This window comes from Dermochelys coriacea, chromosome 15 (assembly GCF_009764565.3).
Source record: "Dermochelys coriacea isolate rDerCor1 chromosome 15, rDerCor1.pri.v4, whole genome shotgun sequence".
NCBI lineage: Eukaryota > Metazoa > Chordata > Testudines > Dermochelyidae > Dermochelys > Dermochelys coriacea.
This window is the reverse complement of record NC_050082.1, coordinates 30,253,808-30,272,577: the sequence shown is the minus strand read 5'-3', so window position 1 is coordinate 30,272,577 and position 18,770 is coordinate 30,253,808. Positions and strand designations below refer to the sequence as shown.

Genomic DNA, 18,770 nt, shown 5'->3' with positions numbered 1-18,770 from the left:
GTGGATGCTCATGAGGTAGGACTGCTCAAAATTCTGGTTTGCTTGATAGCAATAGCAATTAAATGTGGTCAAACAATTTCAGACTGGGAAAATGGAAAACTAAACAAAAACAATCAAACCAAAGAAAAGTAGTCACCCTTACACAGTGCTGTCTCCAGCTCTGAATAAAGCACTTGTGCTAGTTTGTTAAGGTTCCAGAGTAGCAGCCGTGTTAGTCTGTATTCGCAAAAAGAAAAGGAGTACGTGTGGCACCTTAGAGACTAACTAAGCTTATGCTCAAATAAATTTGTTAGTCTCTAAGGTGCCACAAGTACTCCTTTTTTTTTTTTTTTTTTGTTAAGAAGAAGAGGCTCAATTCCGATGGTGGGTAAAAGGAACATTTGATGGTGAGCTCTCCATAAGCAAGATGTTATTTAATGAAATACTAAAGAGTACTTGAAGTTTCCCAACACATAGAGATTAAAAACATATTCTTTTATGCTGCAATGTATACCTCAAAGCGTAGATGGCATGTTTAGAGATGGGTGAGTTTTAGCAAATGAGTTATTTGACAAATTTAGCCCTATTGTCTGTTAGTAAATTATCCACCACTAATGGATCATAATTTTACAGAATTATCCAATAGTCACAATAGTTTGTGAAGACAGAAGTCAAGTCAGCCAATAGTTTAGTTGCAAACTTCTCCCTATAGGTGAAATGCATTCCCGGTGCAGGAGGGGCCACCAAGACCCATGTGCCACTTAAATACAATTTAAATGCCATTTTGAAGGTTTCAGTAGGAGTTAAGCAGTACCATTTCAACCTATGAGTATTTGCTAGTCACACAGTGTGATTGGTCACCTATGTTCCATGATACTATTTCTATTTCCTGATTGGATGTTGTAAGGCTTATGAACAGGGGAAGTCCCTTTTTCTGTTCACAAAAAAACTGTGAACATTGATAACTCTTCATATGTTTTCCATGACTAGTAATGAGCTTTCTAAAATGGCTGAGACAGCACTGCCACTGTAAAAATCCTTTTGTGATTATTTGCACTAGAATTTGTAACAGTTTGCTTTCCATGAACATTCTTGAGAATAAAGCCTTGCTCACTGGAATGTTCAGGAATAAAAGGAATAAAAGCTGTGAATACCAGCAAATTGAGCTGATGGGTTTTATTTGCAAGAATGTTTATATGATGCTTCATTCACTCGGCCATTGCATTAAAAAGATGATCTAGGTAACTGCAAAAAAGGGTGTGTTTTTATTTTTACAATAAAATGGTAAACTGGACAGATTGTTACTGAAATTAATTTGACTTTATTTATGAAAAACAGAATAAAGCTGTTCAATTCTATCTGAAAGGAACTACCATCTCGTTAAACAACAAGCTATACAGATAAGGAGCAGGAATTTTATGAAATGTCACAAGTTGAAGAAATATATGGATTCAATAAATAATATAAAATGTTTTTTTTGTTAAAATAGAATTCTTGGTTTTATACCTACACAGAGTAGCAACCTTTACATTAACAAAATAAAGCTGAGTCTGTGATGATTAGTTTAAAATAAAATAAAATTACAATTTAACAATAGTATTAAAACAGCCAATATGCAATAAATGACAATCCACATAATATGTACATCATAGAAAAATAATCAACAGGAAACACAAAATTAAATCATTTGCAATTTGTGCAAACATTTGTATATATATTTTCTCTATATATTTTAGATATTTTCCATTTTGTACAATATTACAAATTAAGAAATACTATAATTTTTTAAAATAATATTTTCAGGGTTTTTTAACTTGTAGAATTATTGACTCATTTCTTAAAATAACACAATTAGAATTCTTTGCTCTCTGCAGCACAGTTCAAAATAACCTGTCCCCATAAGTATTTAGAATGGGAATATTTCAGAATTAAGGTAACTGCATCACCAATATTTGCTGAGTGGGAAAAGTAAAGAAAGTGATTTGTGCACATCTACACCATGTAAAAGTAAATGATATTAAATAGGAATGTAGTTTTTAGCTGTCTGTACAACAAATAAAGAAAATCACAACAAACACAGAGCTCCAGGTATTTCATCTTTCATGAACAGTTTACTAATATTTAAGGCCTCAATCCTAAAAAAGTAAGTATATGAGTAACTTTTTGCACATAGGGCTTCATCCTATGTTCCTTTAAGTCAATGGTAAAACTCCCATTGACCTTAATGGTGCTGCTGAATCAAGTCCAATTAACTTCAGTAGGAGTGTTTATGTGCTTAAAAGTTTGTAGGATCAGGGCCTAAACTGATTTCTTGAACTGATTTCTTTGTCTTTAGCACCAAATGCACTATATGTCCTGTAATCTATGTAAAAGACTATGAATACATGTATATTGATAAGAACAGTGGCAATATTACTGCTGTATTATTTTATTTTTTCTTCAGGAAAAGTGGAGTGCGGGGGAGGGAGCTCTGTCACATATCTGAGGGAGTCACTGAAATTACATGAAGCTTGAATGTAACTGAGCTAAGTAACACTCCACATGCCGAATTGTGGAGGCTGGGCCTACATACAGGAACAGTATGGTCCATGCATGTGCTAAAATCACACAGCATCTCAGTGTCATTGTTTTTAAAACCTAACATAAGAACGGCCATTCTGGGTCAGACCAAAGGTCCATCTAGCCCAGTATCCTGTCTGCCAACAGTGCCGAGTGCAAGGTGCTCTGGAGAGAATGAACAGAACAGGTAACCATCAAGTGATCCATTTCCTGTAGCCCATTCCCAGCTTCTGGCAAACAGAGGCTAGGGACACCATCCCTGCCCATCCTGGCTAATAGCCATTGATGGACCCATCCTCCAGGAACTTATCTAATTCTTTTTTTAATCCTGTTATCGTCTTGGCTTTCACAACATCCTCTGGCAAGGAGTTCCACAGGTTTACTGTGTGTTGTGTGAAGCAATACTTCCTTTTGTTTGTTTTAAACCTGCTGCCTATTAATTTCATATGGTGACCCCTAGTTCTTGTGTTATGAGAAACAGTAAATAACACTTCCTTATCCACTTTCTCCACACCAGTCATGATTTTATAGACCTCAATCATGTCCCTTCTTAGTCATCTCTTTTCCAAGCTGAAAAATTCCAGTCTTATTAATCTCTTCACATATGGAAGCTGCTCCATACCCTTACTCATTTTTGTTTGCCTTTTCTATACCTTTTCGAGATGGGGCGATCAGATCTGCACACAGTATTCAAGATGTGGGCATAACATGGATTTATCTAGAGGCAATATGATATTTTCTGTTGTGTTATCTATCCCTTTCCTAACGATTCCCAACATTCTGTTTGCTTTTTGGACTGCCGCTGCACATTGAGTGGATGTTTTTAGAGAATTATTGACAATGACTCCAAGATGCAAGATCTCTTTCTTGTTTGGTAACAACCAATTTAGACCCATCATTTTATATGTATAGTTGGGATGGTGTTTTCCAATGTGCATTACTTTGTATTTAATCAATATTGAATTTCATCTGCCATTTTGTTGCCCAGTCACCACTTTTGTGAGACCCCTTGGTAACTATGTGCAGTCTGTTTTGGACTTACCTATCTTGAGGAATTTTTTATTGTGTGCAAACTTTGCCACCTGATGGTTTATCCTCTCTCTCAGATCATTTAGGAATATGTTGAACAGCACTGGTCCCAGTACAGACTCTTGGGGGACACCACTATTTACTTCACACCATTCTGAGAACTGACAGTTAGATCTAATGCCCACTGACTTCAATAGGCGTTGGAGTAAGCCCCAAATGAACACTCAGTACACTCATGTATTTATGATGATAAATAAGCTCATCTCTGAAAAGTATTATTAAAAATATTAGATTTTAGCCTTAAATCTAGCTGGACGAGCATGATAATGAAATGAAGCTAAAGCATAACTTTTCGAAGAAGTATTTAAACAATGATACTTAAACTACAAGGATAACCTATACCTGGGTAAAGAAATTAACAGTATTATAAATGTTCCTCCACAGTTTTGCAAGCTTGTACTCAAGCACTTAATAGATTTGAACAATAAATTGCACCTAATTTTTAGCTTAAACACCATGAGGCCTTGGGCCATTTTACAGGGTGTTCACTGAAATGCTGCACAGCACGTCCCAACTAATGGAAAATACCCATTTCTGAAGAGTTCCACAGTTATACTTCTGTTTTTCAGTATAAATGAACGATGTTTTGCTTATCCCAGACTTAGGTGCTAATTCAGGAAAGCATCCCAATTCAGGAGAGCGGTTAAAGCAAAAACGTCAATGTGACTTACACACCTGCTAAAGTGCTGTCCCAAATCGGGGCCCTAATTCACAACAGTAAATCGGAAGGCCTAACTTATTCCTTGCACACTCAAACTGCCATGGTCTTTCTTCACCCAGAGAACTGTAGGGTGAGCCCCATGTCTTTCAAGGACAATTCTGAAGCCTGTTAGGCCCCAAGCCTTTAAAAACTTAAACACATGCTTAACTTTAATCATATGAACAGTCTCAATCACGCTACTCAGGGGCTTGATTACATTGATGCACATAAACAAGTCTCTGTAGGATTAGGGACTTCAGAGATACATCAGCTTATATGTCAGAAGAACTAATATACAGAATTATTGAGAAATATCCCCAGCAACACCCAAGGTGTATGAGGGCGAATCTGACATTGTCCGGAATATATTTCAGTGCTCTAAAATGAAAAGGAAAAGGTTACCTACAAATACATAAAATAAAAGACCGCACTAGAGCCGAATAAACATTTACAGCCTTGCAGATAGCAACATATTGAAAAGCTGCATTTAATGTTGAATTTAGCTTTGTTGATGCAACCAGCTATTTTTAAAAATTTTTAGTTCCCTGAACATTTTATAAGCATACTGAGCATACAAAGGGGGTTCAGATGTCTAAAAGACAATACCAAGTCTGATCTCACATTTTCAATTTTTAACAAGTTTTACAACATATTTATATTCTTTAAAGATCCTCATGAAAAAACAATTGTGTGTCTCCCATAAAGACATTATAGAATTTGATATCTAAAATAGCAACAATTGGTTAAGAACGACAACAAATCTCTGGCTTCAGAATTCTTAAATTTTAAATCTCTTTTTACAGTATAAAATCTGACTCTTAAGTTTTCCAAGCGAAACCTTCATTTATTAGTGATAAAATACTTTACCATGAATACAAGTATGGGGGTTTTGTTAAGATAACTGTTCTTTCAGAAATGTGAAATTACTGACTAAGACAGTGGAATGGTGCAAAACACTAAACTTCTACAAAGCTTCAACAATTCATTTAAATATTCTGGGCAAAAATAAAACTGGAGGAAAATAAATAATATATTTATATTAATATTTGACTCCTATAAGCAATTATCAAAGGGAATGCAGTGAATATTAAATGACAGATGATTTTACTGCCATTTTAAAAATCAAAATCCAGATAATTTCAATTATCTTACAAAAATGAGGTGATAATGTACAAAACTACAGTATATTCAAGTGTCAAACCAACTCTATTTTGTAATTTAATTTTTAAAATAAACGTATCTTCCACAAGTTATTACACAGCTTTGATTCAAAGAAATGAATGTTTTAGAGGCACAAATTTTTAACTGAAGCTATATCTTCCTTTTATCTACAGAAAACAGCATTTTAGAATTTAATATTATGAAAATATCAGAATCATAACCATAGATCCACAAATGTTCCTAAAGGATATTATGACAGAAAATTTCAGCTATGGGAAATAATTAAAAGAGAACAAATGGAACTGATCAAATTGACCTTGAACTAATAAAACATGAATGGAGGAAGAGATGATATGAGGTTATTTTTAGAGTGGTTTTATCATAGATTGAGCTTTCTTTTTATTCAAAACACAAACCAGAATAGGTGTGTGTGTATGTGTGTGTGGTATTCTAGGAAAACAATTCAAAAATATACAGTGTACAGTAGATTACACTAAAAATCTGCCACTCCACAGTGGCATGAGTTTAGGGAAATACCACAGTTACTGCTTACAGAGATATACCTGAACTTCTAACATCACTTTTCAGTAGATGAAAATGAACTCCATGCTCATTTTAAAAAGTAATCCAAGAAAACAAATGTATAAATATCCTTTTAAAATTACCACTCACCAAGCATAAAATTTTTTTTAAAATTCAATCTCTTCTTCACACTATATAAAAGTATAAGAAAAATGGCTGGCATTGCTATCAGATTTATTAAGCCACCCCCAGGTTTAGTAGCTCACACATCCAATTTCACAAGAATGTGGAGGATAAATAGAGGATTTTAAAAAAAAAATAATTTTTGAGGTTTTTTAGCACTTTATACTTTGCTGTTGATGAAACAGTTCTGAAGCTCTGTGGTTGACTGTTATCCAGACAAGCTAGAAATGAACTGGTCAGAAGAGATGGGCAAAACAGATTGCTGGTGCAAATTCTGCTCCCAATTAAACAGGTGCAAGTCACATTGACTTTGCCGACTTCTATGAGAGTTGTACCCATGTAACTCAGCAGAACGTGATCCGCAATAAACAATGTAATACAGAATTAGATGAAGGCTCAAATTCTCCTCTGACTTGCACCTCTTGAAAACCCATTATATTCAATGAGACTCTCAGTATGTATAACAGGATAGAAATTGTCCTGAAATGTTCAAAGTTGTCCAAAGATTATGTACAATATTTTTACTTCTCTGAAGTATCACCTTACATGTGACAAACCAATGATGACATAAGGAGAATTTACATAAATTTGGCATATAATAGTCTTATTTTTGTCATTTTCATCCTCAATATTCTCAGACTGTTTTCAGTGTGAATGTTTGAATTCTCTATAAAAGAAAATTCAGACTTCTTTTTGAAAGTCCTGCCATCTGATGTGCATGTGAATATTAAGTGCTTGGCTAAGATGAAGGTCTGGGAGAACTATGCTATGAGAACACATTACTTTAAAAGAGAGCAAGAGAGAGAGAGAAGAGTCTATGAGTCCAACAACTTAAGAGCAATCCAGAAGAATACATACCAAGTTATCCATACATTTTAATCCAGTATGTGCATTAGTATGCACTGGATTTACAGAATTTTTTAATTTTTAAAAAGTGCAGTTGAGCTGACATGGAAAAGAACTGTCTTTGTATTCACTGTAAACTTGTCAAATGGAATCTGCTGTTTAAAAACTGTGCTCAAACAGTCAATTTATACAACAGACCACTAGATGAAGCTACCATATATTCCTCTTCACCAATTATTACTCTATTGTGTCAGTTATAGTTTTGTATATAGTAGAAGAAGCATAACGGTGGTAGCTACTATTAGTGAGTACAACAAACCAAGGGAATAATCTGAGTTCAATGTTTCCATGAAGTATCAACAACATTCAAACCACAAGACAGTTAGAAATCAGTACTTTGAAGTGCATAAGAGTCACATTGTTGATCACCAGCAGTATGGAGCAAGGATATATTAAAGTCAATAGTGATGGCTGGAAAGAACAAGGCAACACATAGGATTACCTGTTATCCCACATGACAAACTTGCAGTTCCTGCCAAAGTCTGGGATATGTCAATAACAGACATCAACATGTAAATGATTAAGAATAGTAACCATTTCAGTTTCCAGGTTTGGTACATACCAAAACAAGGGTATTGCAAAGAAAAGATTATCTTCCTTCCTTCAGTAGTTCTAGGATAACAGACCATTCGAACACCACCAGGGTGTGATGATGCTTGGGAACGATAGGCAGCCTCTACATTTGGCAACTTTCATTACTGCCATTAGTGAGAATTCACCTTGTCATTGCTTTAGTCTTCACAATCTCCAGATGTAGAGTCCTGTCATCATCCCATGCTGTAAACATCCAAGGCTTCTTCTTCTAAGTAATTCCTGGTTCAGGGATTGTACAAGTAACTAATGATGCTGTGGCCCTCATACATGGTGACGGAGTAGCTTTCCCCTTCATTCTCTCATCTCTTCTACAGCCCATTGCTATTCCTGTGGCTGAGTGGTGGCTTTGAAAGCTCTACAACTGTTGAGCGAGATTTATTTAGAAACTTTGGGGCGCGACGCAGCAGCCTCTGTGCCTCAGTAAAGGTTTCTGTCAGCTCTTTTTTCCACTGAACAAACTCTGGGTCACTCTGAAAGGGATACAGAAGTTGTTAGGCACTTCATAATCGAGTGCACATACTGGGGAATACCACTTTCCCTATAAGCATTTTTAAACAATGTACTTTATTTTCCATTGGAAAATGGATGGCTCAGGGTATTGGTAACACACAACCTTTCATCTTTAAGCACTAAGTCAAACCCAGGCAACATGCTGGCAACCAAAGCTGTTACTTCTCTTGAAAAAGAGTGTATGTGTCCACCCCATCCTTTACAAACGTGCTAACTCCTTGAGCTGCTGGGAAATTAGTTTGCTTGTATACACAGACTAGGCTACTTACGCTTCTAAATTAGTCAGTCAGTTTTGACATTTTTATCCATTATTATTAAACTGAATTCACTCTGACAAATTCCATTGAAATCCAGGTTTTCAGATGTGATGCATAAACCTAGTACAGCCATATCCCTCCCAGCACACATGTAAAGCATGGCAAATACTTCATGAGTTTAGTTCAGACTTGAAAACTAAGAAAAATATTTAATATTACCATTGGGTTTATCACTATATACAAAACATCTGCTTTAGTGATCACTGAAAACTTACAGTTGCCTCACCTCACACTGCAGGACAAATTGTTTTCCTCCTTTAATTCTCAGCAGGATGCATTTCTTATCTTTAATCTGAGTTTCTTCCACTGAGATTATCTGTTCCATTGTCAGTAGATTTTGCTACCACACATTGCAAAAAGAAAGCTGAATTACAATTTGAAGCTGTTACCCAACAGACCTAAAGCTGAACCCTAATTCACTGGGAATATATACGTGAATAAAGTTACTCCCAGGAGCAAATGTTAACATGACTTGACCCTTAGCTTCCAGTAATACACTAACTAAAAATAGTTCATAAAGTAAGAGAAAGTATTCAAAGAAATTTACCAAAGGATTTAGTCTCAAAAAATTACCAAAAGATCAACTCAGAACAGCACAAAACAAGGCACTGCAAAAAAGGGATGTCATTATGAACTAAATCAATATTTTCCCCAGTAATAGTTGCATTTTACTTTATTTTCTTTCAAATAGTATGCTGTGAAACACTTTAATCAATAGTTAGACAATTTTACTGTCTATGTCAAAGAGCTGCGAAGGATTATTGAAGCACTACAAATGTACAGATGGAAAAACATACAAGCAGTTTTGTATAAAAGTTTTCAGTAAATACTGCAATGGAAGAACAATATTTTCAAATCCTCTTACAGTTGTGTAGCTAAATACATAGATGACATCCCTAAAACATGATCACTATTGGACTGAACTATAGACACTATAGCACCATCTTTGAGGTCAATGCTATAGTGTTTCTATTGCCTTACCATTTTATGTTTTTTTGTATAAATACTCCAGGGGTCCTAAATGAAAAAACAATACATTGATAAACTCCCAAGTCTTAAAAAAAACCCACAAGTCTGTAAAGTCTATTTTAGTTTGCTTGACATCAATGTGCCTCCTCACAAAGTAAAGTACTACTCCATGTGAGCAGAGGTATAAGAATCTGACCCGCCATAGTTACTCCAGAAAAACTCAAAACTTCAGTGGGAGTTTTCCTGAGTATGGAAGTCAAGATTTGGCAAAAATGCCTATCTACGTTTGGTACCTTTACAAAAACTGTGTTTGTTATACTAATTTCAGACTCACCCGTGATTCTCCTTCTCCTCGCCATTCAAGTCGGTTTGGAAAGAGGTAAAAGTAACGACGTTGCCACTGAGTCAAAAATGGGTTCCCCAATTTCAACATGTACCCATGCATAATGCAGTCCTTCCCTAGTGCATAATCTGTGAATATAACAACTTCTTTTTACACAATCAGCTACAACCCAGTGTTCAGGAAATGTACTCTGTTCAGAAAAGGTTTACTAGTGTTTTCACAGCCTATTAAATTTCAGCAGAAGATTCAGTACACATAATATTCTCTATAATGTGCTACCTTTTGCCTTCTAATTATTATATACACACACGTACACACTGAGCCAGATTCTGAACCCCATTACAGCTGAGGGCAATGAAATTGCACTGAAGTAACCAAGAATAGAATTTGGCCCTTTTAAAGAAGGCACCTGATTTACTGTTGAAAGAATTAACACTGAATATCTTGCGGAACAGCTTATCGGCCTTTACAAGAGGAAAGTTCTGTTCAACTGCTCAAACGTACAGAGAGATCTCCATCAGTTCAATTTTACTTTCCCCCCAATGCACTAAATTGAGAATTTATGAAAATATGCCAAAAATAATAATGCAGAAAGGAGGCAACAGTTAAGACACTACAGAGAAGGGGAGCTGCTCTGCTTTAAGAACATAAACATGATCATGCTGGGTCAGACCAATGTTCCATCTAGGCCAGTGTCTTCCGACAGTGGCCAGTACCAGATGCTTCAGAGAGAATGAACAGAACAGGGCAATTACTTAGTGATCCATCCCCTGTCGTTCACTCCCAGGTTCTGGCAGTCGGAGGTTTAGGGTGGGGTTGTGTCCCGGACCATCTTGGCTAATAGTCATTGATGGACCTTTCCTCCATGAACTTATCCATGTTTTGGTCTGCATTTTGAAATGTGCCCATGTTTCAGTGCCACCATTTATAAATTGTTTTAAAATACTATATGAAAACAAAAGACCAAAAAAAAAAAAGAAAGAGAGAGAGAGAGAATTTGTGAAGAAATATGGGCTCACTTCAAACTACCACAACAGAACACTGTATTGAGGTGTAGGGACAGGTGAAGGAGCTCATTCTGCATTGACAAACTCTTGGAGCCTCTCTGAAGTCAATGGAGTTCTACAAGAGGTAGGTCAATGCAAACATGTCCTAAGGTGATGAATACACTGGAGGGTTACCCCATACCAAAGAAGAGAGGGTCCCAACACTGTCACTGATCTCAAGTACATAATTCAATACCTTATTCAAAGGAATTACATCGGATACAATGGGTCTCGTTTTTTCATTCAGATGCTATCCTCACCATAAAAATCAAATCCCGGATACACATTACTGAAAATACCTCAAACTTATGGATAACCAAAAGCACCATACAGTAATCCCTCTTGACTTTAAAAGATTCATTCATAACTTTTCTAAAAAGTTAAATTACATCATAAAATATCTCAAAGTATTTTAAGAAATACAGACTGAATTAAATGAACCCTAGAAGAATCATTAAAGCATGAACTCTCTGAATTACAGGTAATTAACAACGTAAAATAAAAGGTTACCTGTTGGAACATATTTAATAAACGTATCTAGCATTAAAGAGTGAAAAGATGTGCACTGGAAACATTACCTTCCTCATGGCCAAGTTGCTTATTTTTAGTCCTCTTCCTGGCCTCAATTTTATCCATGTCTGCATTTACTGCATCATAAACAGTTTCTGCTACTTCTTGCTGCCAACGCTCTGATATTACCAGAGGGAAGTTCTTATACAATTCTTGGTCACTATCAACCAACTAGGAGGGAAAAATATCATAAAATGCAGGATTTTAATAAGTTCTATTACCATTACCAACATACTCAATGATTCCAATGCAATAATAAATATAATTTAAAAAAAATTAGAATGACACTGTGAAGTAGACTAATATTTCCAATTCTGCATGTAGTACAAACTCGAGAAAGCAAAGCCATACAGTGCACTGTACACAGTTTTCTAGTTCTGGTGTATTTAAAGCAATAGTTTCTTAAGATTTCCATACTGTAAATTATCTCAGATCATAAATATACAGACACCGGATTTTTTGTTATTCTTTTTAGACATTGCTCAAAAACTCTTACACCAGCAATACGACATAAGTTATACAAATGATACATTGCCTGAAAAAGGATATAAAAATGTTGACTGTCACCTTAAGATGGACTTCTGAAATTCTTACTTTTCTTAGCTGTCCTGTTCAAAAAATCTCTAACTATATAATAAGTTCCTCTGCCTACTTCTCTAGCAACAACAACTGACGCCACTAAATCTACTTCAGCTCTCAGAAACAGCATTCTTTTGGGAACTAACTAACTTTTCAATTTATTTCAATCCACATATCATAAGGCAAAGATGAAAAATGTGTAGTTTATTATTTAAATAGTTGTAAATGTAGCACATTACCTGGGAGCCTTACAACAATTCAAACAGGTTTCAGAGTAGCAGCCGTGTTAGTCTGTATTCGCAAAAAGAAAAGGAGTACCCGTGGCACCTTAGAGACTAACAAATTTATTAGAGCATAAGCTTTCGTGAGCTCCGATGAAGTGAGCTGTAGCTCACGAAAGCTTATGCTCTAATAAATTTGTTAGTCTCTAAGGTGCCACGGGTACTCCTTTTCTTTTTAACAATTCAAACAAAAGTTATAAATATTATATCATCCTCACACCTTGCTGCACTGGCGAGCCCACTTAGTGAAAGCTTGGCCAGACTGACACATTTGCCTTACTTCCTGAAGCTCAGCAAAACCAGATCCTTGCAGTTTGCCAAAAGGAGCAAATTCCAGATCCTTGAGTCACTGTGCTGATACGAAAAGGCATATTTCACACAGATACTTTTCCATGCTTCCAAGGTAACTTTACAATTGTTAATAATGCACCTTTAAAATAGTTGTGTATGTTACTGATTTCAGACTGCTTTCATGTCATACTGCCCTTTTTTCTTCCCACATTAACTACAGTACTTAATCTGAACAGTACTGAACGTAACTGAAATGATTTGATTCTGGACGAAAAGTTCATCTGTGGCTTGGTATAGCAACCTTTAGGACTGACAGCACTGGGAACAGAGTATTTGGTACAATACTAAGAATCATCACATTTTTCTCTGTAATTATTCTGTATAAAAGAATGAAACAAAAGCCATCAAACTTAGAAAATGGGCCCTGGATAACAACTGATATGAAAGAAGGAACTAGCAATAGCTTAGTAAAGGGATTACTGCGGATACTTATTTAAAGCAGAAAGAAACCCTAACCTGACCCTGCCTATCACCTCCCTGAACACTGTGTCTCTCTGCCTGTCTCTCTCTGCGTCAGGGAAGATGTCTTCTTGTAAGAAGCACAAAGAGACCCTGATTCTGATTGAGGCCTTTGGGCTCTTTCCCAATTTAAACAGGTAATGGAGAAGAAAGTATAGCAGCTGGGGTTCAGTTTCCAAAACCACCACCTTCTTGCCAGCAAACTGAGAAGGCTGATGCTGTTTTATGAAAACCCTAATTTCCTCTGTATTTGACTCAGATGTAGGGGATTAGTCAATCCTCTCAGAAGGGATTATAAAGACTTAGCCTGAGCATAAACAGCACAGTGCATTGCAACTCTCATCAACTCATGAGTGAGGAAATAAATATACCTTAAGGGCAACCTGTACAGAGAATAAAGTGCAATGAGTCAACAACATGCATTACAAGTATACACCTTGCTGAGAATTTAAGTTCCATAATATAACTAAAGAAGACAGTTTAACCTAGTTTCTCCCCAGAAAATGGTGTTTGGGATTATCAATCAGGCATTCCCATGCTTCAAGAAATCAGAGACTTATTACCCTACTGTTAGCTGGAACTGTGGTGTTTACTAGCGAAAAGAACATTTTCTGTTCTTTGTATTTCTTTCTCAACATTTAAAAATGGTCTTATGCCAGCTGGTAGTAATTGTAGTGGCTGACATTGACAGATAAATTCCCCTTTTTAGTCACTGTGGGTAGTTAATATATTTCTGTTTAGGGAGTTTGGAGTGATTTCTTTCTCTCCTGACTCACTACCTATAATTATATCTTGGTTATACCTGCAATAACAACAAAAATAAAGTTTCATCTATAAAAGAAAGTATGTTAAAATAATAATGGGGATATACCTTAGAATCTAAGTTAAATCATTTTGTCTAGGTATTAAGCAGGTTTCAGAACAGAGGATGAAATAGCATATTATATACCACATTAGCTGGGCCCAAGAAACTAAGATAAGGATGGAGTAACAACTATTGCTCAAGATTTCTTTCCTTTAATAAAAAGAAAAGGAGTACTTGTGGCACCTTAGAGACTAACAAATTTATTAGAGCATAAGCTTTCGTGAGCTACAGCTCACTTCATCGGATGCATTTGGTGGAAAAATCAAATGCATCTGATGAAGTGAGCTGTAGCTCACGAAAGCTTATGCTCTAATAAATTTGTTAGTCTCTAAGGTGCCACAAGTACTCCTTTTCTTTTTGCAAATACAGACTAACATGGCTGCTACTCTGAAACCTTTCCTTTAATGTTGCTTTTCAATAGTTTTGTGTAATAATAATAATGTTAAAAATAAAAATTAATTGACTTCAGTTTTGTGGCTGCTTTAGGTCCAATCCAATGGAAATGAACCCTTCACATATGGTATGACTCTGCTATCAATGTTCAAGTGGGTACAGGAGTAGTTTGAACATAAGACAGTATTGTTGAAATAAGGTTCCCTTATCCAAACTCTCACTAATCAGTATTTTATTCTTACGTATGAGGTCTCTGTCCATGGAATATTTCCCCTATATTTTATGCTATTGTAGATGATAATACACAAACTTTCATTATAAATCTATAGATAGTGAGAAATTTATTTATAGATTTGTTATTTATAGAGTGAGAATGGACTAGAAGTCTTAGCATAACATTCAGAGCCAGAAACTCCTGTGTTCAAAGCCCTGCTCTGAAAATAAATTCTTCTAAGGAGTGTAAGCAATGCAGTGTCTTCACTGACACTGTATCGCCCTACCTACATTGACCTAAGCACTACGCCTCTCGCAGAGGTGGAGTTATTAAGTCGGTGTAGTGGGCAAGGTACATCAGTGGGAACGACATTTTAGTGTAGATGCTTACAAAGTCAGGTTGACGTAAACTGCTTTACATCGACCCAACTCTGTAGTGTAAACCAGGCAGGTCTATGTCTTAACCTTTGATTCTCTATGCCAACGTAAAGATTTTGCAATGCTGTGTTCCAGTTGACTAATGAACCCTGTTCTGTTTGATAAAAGCTGCCTGGTGACACTGCAAATTCTTGCTGAAGGGCACTGATCCCTGAAGATGGCAAAAAAAATCTCTGAACAGGAGTCTCTCACAGGCCTGGTCTACATTACATTAGGTCGACATCATGCAGCTTAAGCTGACCTCTCTGTAAGCGTCTATACTAAAATGTACACTAAAATAGGTGCAAGCCCCCCTGGTGAGGACACGCACCACTGACACAAGGAGCATAGTATGGACATGCAAAAGCAATTTTATTACTGCAGTGGCGTATGGCAATGTAACTTAGGTTGACTTAATTTTGACCTGTAGACTTGGCCTCAGTTGGGTTTGTTGGGTAGAGCTCACGGTATAAAACAGGAGTACAGGAGCCCACAGGCTCAGGCTCAAAGGTATTGAAGCACACGGCCTATCCTTAAGGAAGAGTGGGACCCCCTTGGTGTCTGGCACACTAAGGAGTACCGCCAAGGAATTGTTTAAAAGCTGGGGTATAGCATAGATCCTGTGGCTCCATGACACTATGTATGCCAAATTTCAGTCAAACTATAATTTTAAACACACACAGGATATAAACACTTGACAAAAACATCATTCACTATACCTTGTTCTACTTGTTATGATCCCAAACAAACCTGCAAACACCTCCACATGTGCATAAATTTAAGCAGTGAATAATCCATCTGAAGTAAATGACACTATCTGCACACTTAAAGTTAAGCATGCACATGACTGAGACCTGTAACAGCAGCCTGAAAGTGTCATTCACAATCTTTCATCTAAAAGTGTAAAGGAAACAACGGCTGAAGGAAAAATATTGCACATGTACCTTAATGCCTTTAGTGTCCTCTTCATCAAAGGAGCCAATATCAAAAGCATCTGCTGCATTTACTTCTCCCCGGGGAGGAATCAGTGGAGGAGAATACTGGAAATCAAAGGCAGGGTAGTCTAGTTACAAAGTCAAACAATTAGCGTAATTATTTCAATCCATTCTGCATTTATACATGCCCATTATCTTGTTGCAAAACAAAATGCAAGGTATTCCTACAGAGTAAACAATGTATTGCAATAAAACTAGACTTAAATATGCATTCCTTTACTGAAAGGTCTTCCCAAGGCATTTGAAAGAGCTTTATTTTTGTTATTTATATACAGTCATATGGAAGAATCATATAAAAGATTGAAGGCCTAGATTCTCCCCTGTCTGGCACGTTGTGCAATCATTTGAACCTACACATCTGTACAATGCTACAGATGAGAATTCTTCACTCACTCACATTGGTGATAGCATTTTACATCTACTTTGTGCTTACTTTGCACATATATACTTGGCAAGGAAGGGAGAATAAGGACCTAAATTTGCTGTTCCCACCCTGTTTAAATTTTACTACTTATAGCAGGAGGTAAGGTCACATTTTTATGTATACCTTTTGTAAGTAGACTTGCTGCCAGTCAATCCCTTTGAAAAAATGATGCTCTTTTATTTCTTGCGCGCTGCAAAAAAAAATTTAACATAACAAAATGCTGAGGCTTTTCAAGTTATGTTTAAGAACCCCACTGTGGAAAAATTCTTCTACCTAAACCAATACTTTCAGACAAGCACCCACACTCACTTTCTACTGTATATTACTATCTTAAATAGCACACAATACCATTCTGTTAACAGTACCTGTAAAATGATCCCCAAATATTATATCCTACACTACTCAATTTATGTTGTTTCTACTTTAAGATAACAATTACCTACATATTGGGAGCATGAAACTCTAATTTTGTGAATGTCGTTCAGAGCCCTTTGATGTCAACTTTCATAGTACAGTAGAACCTCAGAGTTATGAACACCAGAGTGATGAATTGACCTGTCAATCATACACTTCATTTGGAGCTGGAAGTACGCAATCAGGCAGCAGCAGAGACCAAAAAAACAACAACCCCAAAACCGCAAATACAGTACAGTACTGTGTTAAGCGTAAAATACTAAAAAAATGAAGGGAAAGTTTAAAAAAGATACGACAAAGTAAGGAAACTGTTTCTGTGCTTGTTAAAAAGCAACATTTTTCTTCTGCATAGTAAAGTTTCAAAGCTGTATTAAGTGAATGTTCAGTTGTAAACTTTTGACAGAACCACCATAATATTTTGTTCAGAGTTATGAACATTCAAGAGTTACGAACAACCTCCATTCCCATTGTAACTCTGAGGTTCTATTGTAATACCTGCAAATCAGGCAGCTGGACATCTAAGTGATATGACTGTACCCACAATTAACTGTATGTGCAAAACAGCCAGCGTTAGGATGAAGATTATTTAAAATCAGGGGCTACAGGACTGCTTGGAATAAAGGTAAAAGTAATTTAAAATAAATCAGTATTTGTAAACAGTTACCAAATGTCCTATTTTCAGAAGATTGGAAAGCTATGAAAATCTCAAATGCCACCATATGGAAACAGTCACAAATGCTGACTTTTTAATAACACCACCACCACCCCACAATTTAAAATATGCACTATAATCACGGTCATCAAAATGTCTGTATCAAGATAGGGTTACTTCTCAAAAAACACAGAGCACAAAAACTACAGAGCAACCAAAAATATGTAACATAAATAATACAATAAAATAGTTAAAATGCCAATAAAACCTAAAAATGCTTTGAACAAAATTAGAAATAATTCCTGGCTAAGTGTCCCTCATAAAAGAGAGATTTCTCAGCCTACCAATAATCAAAAGCAAGTTAAACATACACTGCATTGAACTTCAATGCTTTCTTGCCAACATTAACATGTTACAGTGATAGGAAGCAGATTCTGACCTAAAATAAAATAGATCTCTCATTTAAAGGAAAGAAGAGATATATGCAGGCTTTGGTTAATGAAGAAGCTAAATCCTACCTGCTACCCTGACAGCCAAGCCTCTTGCTAACGTCGCGTTGCAGAAGCCCTTCCAAAAGGGACTTTAGTTCAGGAGAAAATGAATCTGGTAACTCCACATTCTGAAGGATAAAAAAAGAAATTATGACATGAATTCTTGGAACTAGTTCAATCTGAGACACCACCACATTTAAAAGGTAACTTATCCTTGGAAGGGTTTAGCAGCACAGTTCCTGCGCGTACACATACAGAATAAAGTTGTTTCTCAAAAAGAAGTGATGTACAGAACTTCTTAAAGGACGTGTAATTAGCTAAGCATGAAAAGCTTAAATCAAATTATCTTCAGAATCCTTACCACTGTGAGCGTCATCCGGTCGATCTCATGCTTATCTTTAGTTTTGTGCTGTCTGAAAGGACTGTGACTGTAGAAATAAGAAAATGCACTAATAAATGTAAACCCATAACATATCTGCTTATTTCAGCTGTGGCAACCCCAGAAAAGAGCATAGCATCCTGTTAGTCACATTCTTCAAAAACTCATCAATCCCATCCTGCAGAACAATAAAACAAGCACTTAAACTTTTAGCATTTCCAGCGAAAACTAGACTGATCAAATACTGACACAGAATTCAATACTACGGGTGGAATCCCCTGGAAAAGTATGTGTTTGTTTTTTATGACATTACATTTTCTGTAAAAACCTGAAGTACTTTGCAAAAGTAAATACTTCCTGTCACTTTGGTATTACTTGATTATTACATCTTTACAATCAACTTCAGAGA

General features: G+C 36.2%; 1 protein-coding gene across 7 annotated transcripts in view; it reads right to left on the bottom strand.

Annotated features, from left to right (window-relative positions):
* Positions 1-18,770, bottom strand: part of GRK3 (G protein-coupled receptor kinase 3) — a 132,994-nt gene continuing 114,224 nt past the window's right edge. For 4 of the 7 annotated variants that reach the window (XM_038373697.2, XM_038373700.2, XM_043497849.1 and 1 more), the window contains 9 exons: positions 18,344-18,410; positions 18,010-18,110; positions 16,549-16,615; positions 15,951-16,046; positions 11,457-11,619; positions 9,824-9,960; positions 9,502-9,537; positions 8,747-8,860; positions 1-8,163 (listed from right to left, as the gene is read on the bottom strand). In XM_038373697.2, coding sequence (XP_038229625.1) covers positions 8,002-8,163; positions 8,747-8,860; positions 9,502-9,537; positions 9,824-9,960; positions 11,457-11,619; positions 15,951-16,046; positions 16,549-16,615; positions 18,010-18,110; positions 18,344-18,410 — 943 coding nt within the window. In that variant the 3' untranslated portion in view covers positions 1-8,001. Of the gene's footprint in view, positions 8,164-8,735; positions 8,861-9,501; positions 9,538-9,823; positions 9,961-11,456; positions 11,620-15,950; positions 16,047-16,548; positions 16,616-18,009; positions 18,111-18,343; positions 18,411-18,770 lie in introns of all 7 variants that reach the window. The other 3 variants (XM_043497847.1, XM_038373698.2, XM_043497848.1) reach the window with 3 other exon arrangements.